The 6,586-nt window shown below is 32.9% G+C and overlaps 2 protein-coding genes across 2 annotated transcripts; both read left to right on the plus strand.

Annotated features, from left to right (window-relative positions):
* The first annotated feature begins 226 nt into the window (after positions 1-226).
* On the plus strand, positions 227-1,901 carry LOC145627275 (putative expansin-B2). Its single transcript, XM_081679703.1, has 4 exons — positions 227-474; positions 708-820; positions 1,062-1,249; positions 1,524-1,901. Exons 1-4 carry the CDS (start codon positions 288-290, stop codon positions 1,846-1,848), a joined length of 813 nt encoding a protein of 270 aa, XP_081535829.1. The 5' UTR covers positions 227-287; the 3' UTR covers positions 1,849-1,901.
* A 1,952-nt stretch (positions 1,902-3,853) lies between these two features.
* On the plus strand, positions 3,854-5,407 carry LOC145564043 (zinc finger protein ZAT9-like). The gene has a single exon (XM_081624402.1). It carries the CDS (start codon positions 3,854-3,856, stop codon positions 5,405-5,407), a length of 1,554 nt encoding a protein of 517 aa, XP_081480528.1.
* Positions 5,408-6,586: the final 1,179 nt, after the last annotated feature.

Below are 6,586 nucleotides of genomic sequence, written 5' to 3' on the forward strand. Positions count from 1 at the left end.
ATATTTTATGTGCACATGCTAGAAAATGAAGCCTTTAGATAGTACAAAAATTAAATAATTAAAAAAAAATTATCATGCATTATTTTTAATTAATGTTTTGATGGTGACTTATACTGATTTTCCACAATTAATGGCTAAATTAAGATGATGACGAAGATCACAATTCTTCCTCACTTCACTATAAATAAGAGTGAGTTTTTAGCAGTTTTATATCACAAAGTTAAGTACTAAATTGTTCATCTTATACTTATTAAATAGCTAAGTAATTAATTAAACTCATCATAATAATGGCTCTTCCTTCTCATTACCTCTTTTCTTTAGTGTTTGTTTTGAATTTTGCTCTTCTTTTTAATAGTTGTCTTTGTTTCAACCCTAAACTTTTGAATGTGTCCAAATATTACCATGACTCTTATTCCAATTGGTCCCCTGCTGGTGCTACTTGGTATGGAAGTCCTGATGGCGCCGGAAGCGATGGTACATTTTTTTTTTACTCCTTTTATGGTTCACCATATTCTTTTATTTAATACAGGTTGTCTAACATGTAACCGACCTTTATGAGATAAATAATAAGACGTATGATTTATATTTTAGTTACAAACTTGTTTAGATTGTTTCGAGGAAAATGCCTAATTCATCAAATTAAATTAATCTTAGACTAAAATAAAACAGATTGATTATTGTTGTATTAATAACTATACTATACGTAGGTGGAGCATGTGGGTATACGAATACGGTGGATAAACCTCCGTATTCTGGTATGGTTACGGCAGCTGGATCCTCATTATATAATTTTGGTGACGGATGTGGAGTTTGCTACGAGGTTAGTATAACATTGTTTAAACGTAACTTATTGATGATTTTATTTATACAAACATGTCGAGTTTAGTTATTTGATTGTAAATTTTTACTACAAGTTAAGAATCCGTGTTTTTATTGACCCCTTAAAAAAACCAGTCGATAAATAAATTAAATGTACCACCAATGTTGACTATATGTGTTTGTATATATGAAAATTGATGGTATACAAATTGTATTTATTTATTTTTTTTGGGTCGAACTAGGTAAAATGTACGGAAAATGAAGCATGTTCGGGAAAACCAGTGACAGTGACGATAACAGATGAATGTCCAGGTTGCCCTTCGGACGAACCTCATTTCGATTTAAGTGGAACAGCTTTTGGAGCCATGGCTAAGCCTGGCCAAGCTGAAAAACTACGTGATGCTGGTGTTCTTCACATCCAATACCAAAAGTAAGAAACTACGAATAATTAATTCACTCATGTCACTTTTCGAATGATTTTCCATACAACAATTGCATACTGTACCACATAAGATGTACAACCATTTCACAACCCCTAAGACTTTGACTCTTTGAGGGGTTGGGGGAACCAATTTAACAGAATAATAATTTTTTGTACGTAGTTACGTAATTATAAATTATTAAATATAAAAAGATAGATATGGTATATAATTATATAGAATTAAATGATTAATTTAGTTCTGATGAAAATATAATTGGTGCAGGGTTAAATGCAACTATCCGGGAGTAACCGTGGAAGTAAGAGTGGATCCGGGTTCGAACCCGTACTACTTTGCATCAACAATCGAGTATACCGATGGTTTAGGAATTGAAAGTGTGAAATTAAAGCAACAATCTGGTGAATGGATCCCCTTAAAACAATCATGGGGTGCAGTTTGGGAGGTCAATGCAGATAATGGTCTTCATCCTCCTTTGTCTTTGGAATTAATTGAAGCTCAGTCTGGAGACACTCTTACCTTAAATAATGTCATCCCTAGGGGCTGGAACCCGGGCCAAACCTATCGCTCTCATGTTAATTTCAATAACTAATTTAATACTCCGTATAATCATACGTGTGTTTATGATTTTCCGAAAATTACAAATTAGGAGACTATTCGCATCAAGGTTGCATTTAACATGTCTATATATGACGAGACTAGTGATTTATGATGTAGCCCCGATATATATAAGAGGTGGCTTATATAGTGGTGTGTGTATTGTATGTTGGTTGGATGTAGGTTGTGGAATGGAAATTGTTCCCACCATCCCCTATAATGTTGAATCTATCTAAATATAATGTAAACTTTTACTTTTGTGTACACATTTATATTTTGAAAGTGTGGTCACTAGTCACACTACTTTACTTTGAATATCATTTATCTTTAAGAGAATGTGTGTCATTTGAAAGGGTTATAAAAAGACAAATATAGTTCTTTTAATCTTTTATGTACTTGCAATAATTTTATAATCTTATTAGCAACAATTTATATGGAGCTAGTTGTAACTTGTAAGTACCATGTAGTAAAACTCAAAAAGGTTATATTAATAGGGTTTTTTTTTTTTTACCATCTTTTCTTATGGAGTTAATTATACATCATAAATAAAAAAAGTAAATAAATAAATAATTTAAACATTTTTGCGAAAAAGATAAAATACGATGTGAAATAAGATGCATCTTCTTGCAAGACCATGTTTAAAATTTATTGAAAACTTCGCATTTTCGTGAAAGGTAAAATGTAATGTGAATTTGACACATCTTCTTTCAAGACGGTGTTCAAAATTTTGCATTTACAACTGAACTATGCTAAACAAGGCCTAGTAGGCATTTTTGGGCCCATTGAATGAAATAAGCCCACTGGGCTTAGTACACTTTCTCGCAAACTACAAATTTGTAGTCTTTTACTCTCAATCTTGAATTCTTGATCCTAAGAGTTCAGTTAAAGTTTTCAGCTAATAGACTTGTCTTTTAACAACTTAAAGTTTCAGTCTTAGTTGAAGTGTTTAGGGTGATACGGAAACTATTCATGATCTACGATCTAATTCTATTGTACTTGTACATCATTTATCCTTTGTACCCCGTATTATATTCCAATAAAATGAATGCAAATATAACGACATGTAATTATGATTTATAAATATATCACGATTTCCATACGTCTTATACTCTTATGTATTATGTATAGGACCATGTTAGATTAAGGATAATGTACAATCTGTCAATCTACATTATGTAATAGATTGTCTTGATTTTAAGTCCAAATAAAATAAGTTTCAATAAACCCAATACTCTAACAAATATGAACAAAATAATATGTTTTGATAACTTAAAATAAACCGAAGATAATACACCCTAAAAACGAACTTGATATGATCGACAAGTGAAATTAGCCAAATAAAACAAGCGATATACATGGAGAAGCATTAGATTTAATGGTTGTTTTTCTTGACTTGGACTTTAAGGGATATGAATAGACTTTAATCAGTTAAAAGTTTGAACTACTTTAATTTCCCTTTTCTTTTTCTTACTTAAAACAGACTTGCATTTTAATGGATGGACAAACGAAAATTTCTCTCAAAACAGTCAAAATAGCTAGAATTTCCACCCCATAAATAAAAGGAGCTAGCTAGTATTAGTAAAGCATGCAAAAATTAGCACTACTTAATTAATTAAATTAATTATAAGAATAAGCTTGATTTAAAGAACAAGTCTTTCTCCTAAGCTAAGAACTCACACATCCTCCTTACACGTGTCACATACTCTCAACTTCACTCTTTTCCCTTTTCTTTCTCATCCACAATTAACCAACCAACACTTGAACTAAAAACTAGGACTCTTACCTCTCTTCTCACCATACAAACATACAACTTCTACTACATTATAATATCATTTCACATCTTATATTATATTTCATGTACATAAATTTTTTATTTAACCATTCATTCATCATATTGTTACTAATCTTCTCTTATGATTGATTATTTTTTTTTGAGTTTTAATTTGTTAAGTTTGTTTATTGATTTGTTTGTAATTTGTTCATAAAAGAAACTCAAGGTAATGTCTTTGGTTGTAGAACAACAATCAAATTTCAAACATTTTTGTAGAATTTGCAAGAAAGGATTCATGTGTGGAAGGGCATTGGGAGGTCATATGAGGGCTCATGGAATTGGTGACGAGAGTGGTGTCTTTGATGATGATGATCCGGCTAGCGATTGGGAGGACAAAGGCGGTAGTGGTGGAGGTAACACACCGCCAAGTAATAAGCGTATGTATGCATTAAGGACAAACCCTAATAGGCTAAGAAGTGCTAGAGTTTGTGAAAATTGTGGGAAAGAATTTTTGTCATGGAATACTTTCATAGAACATCATGGTAAATGTAACCCTAATGATGTTGAATCTCCTTTGTCTTCGCCTGAATCCGATGGAGACGACGTTGGTGGGAGCAAGGCCTCCGGATGGTCTAAGAGGAAAAGATCATTTAGGACAAAAGTTGAAAATTATACACCTAATTGCCCTTCTAGCGAGGAGGAAGACCTTGCAAACTGTCTTATGATGTTGTCTAATGCCGCGGTAGACCCTGTGGTGGTGGAGCATCCAGATGAGTCTAGTGCTTCCGCGAGTAAGGAAGAAGAGAGGAGACATTCAATGAGCTTCATAGCTCCATACATGACATCAAGAGGACCACCGCCTTTTGATGTTAAGGCCAAAGGTGTGGCTAGTAATAATACTAACCCTAAAGGCTTGTTTGAGTGTAAGGCATGTGGTAGAACGTTTACTTCTCATCAAGCATTAGGTGGTCATAGGGCTAGTCATAAAAAAGTCAAAGGGTGTTTCGCCGCGAAAATGGATCAAGTTGATAAAGATTATAGCTATAATGGGGAGGAAGACACTTTAGGAGGCGGTAGTGATCACGAGTTCATGAGACCGGCTAAGTCATGTACCACGTACCAATTCGAACGTGGTGGATCAAGTTCATCCTTAACAAATATGTCCAAGAGGCCTAAAACTAAATCACATGAATGTTCAATTTGTCATAGAGTATTTACTTCAGGACAAGCACTAGGAGGTCACAAAAGATGTCATTGGATTACCTCTAATGCTCCGGACACTTCAACTCTAACAAGATTTCAAGAACTTCATGATCAAATCGAGCAAGTTCACGAAAGGCCACCGCCTCCCATCTTCACTCCTCATCTCTCAATCTCCGAGCAAAAAGCATTGGACCTCAACCTCCCCGCCACAAATGACCAAAACATCCTTAAGATCCAAAGAGACCCTAGGAACTCCTTGAGCTTTCGAGTTCCAACCGATGTACTCTTACAATCTTGGGGAAGTGTTAATGTAGAAATTAAGCAAGAGAGTCACGTTCATCACCAAGATAAGGGGCTTAATTATGAAAACGAGGTCGAAAATGAAAGTGATCACAAGAAGATCACTAACAATATTAGTGTTATTGAGTCTAATATGCCTAATAATGCAGATGATGAGGCAGATAGTAAGGTGAAGTTAGCAAAATTATGTGAACAAGATAATATGAGCACTAATGGTAGCACATCTCCTTGGTTACAAGTAGGGATTGGTCCAAGTAATGCAGTTAAAGCCAGCCCATAAATTAAACTATATACTATATATATTTAAGTTTTAAAAACACCATAAAATTCATAGAAAAAGAAGGGAAAAAAAAGAGAAAATATGTTTAGGTATATTATTATGAAATTGATACACTGTAATTAATTTATATATACTCATCAACATCATATAACAATTTTAGTATATAGTATACACTATATATTTTTTGATGGGAGTTTGTATGAAGTATGGACTTACCATCCACCAAATATTTGATTATAAAATTCTTGTGAACAATGAAAAATAAGTCAAGAACATCAGTTTTTTAATGTATCAAAGTGTATTTTTATCAGACATTTTATGATTTGTTTGCTTTTTATTTTAAAAAACATAGTAGTGAACGTATTATACTAGATTAGCTGCTTTAATTTGATAATAATATGAAACATTATTCAAATAAAATAGCCAACTCTTTGTGACAAGTTATCTTCCCTAGACTAAATTAAATTATCTGATTGATATGTATAACATGAGCATATAATATTATTTAAATTCAGTAGTTACGAGTAGTAGTTTTGTATATTATTCCTCGTTGCCAAATAAAAACTAATTGAGCTTAGAGATTAAGAAATTTGGTATTTGACATTATGCATAAATATTAAATTTACCCCATCATTTTAAACGATTTTAGCTATGCTAAGGCAAGATAAAAGATCAAAATGAAGATAACTAGATAAGTACATACAAGTGTACAATGATGGTGTCACGTTAAGTAACCAATGGACTAGGCTAGCTCGACAACCCAATCCTATAAGTCATGGCTTGACAAGTTATTATTAGTCAGTAGTCGCAATCGCTTTACATTTTACCTATTTGATGTTAGTTTAGCAACCATCCAAAGAAAGTTGAAAGTGTCCAAACTATGACCATTATGAACAACAGTTGGCCATTAAATTAATTACTAATTGCTCCTAATTAAGCCCACCCTTTGGATAATAGTCATTAGTCAAAAATCTAATTTACAAGAGTCGGTATCTCACGCGCAACAACTTTGTAAATTTCATAAAGCTCTAGTCAATTGTACGTGTGGATACTTTTCATTGATATTTGAGGTTGTTTAATTAGCAGACAACTTGCTAAATAAAATACTAAAGTGTCTAATTTAGTTACTATATATGTTCAACCCTATAAAAACATGTTATTTTGTGCTCCATGCTTCCA

Source organism: Chenopodium album, chromosome 1 (genome assembly GCF_948465745.1).
Source record: "Chenopodium album chromosome 1, dcCheAlbu1.1, whole genome shotgun sequence".
NCBI classification, from domain to species: Eukaryota; Viridiplantae; Streptophyta; class Magnoliopsida; order Caryophyllales; family Amaranthaceae; genus Chenopodium; species Chenopodium album.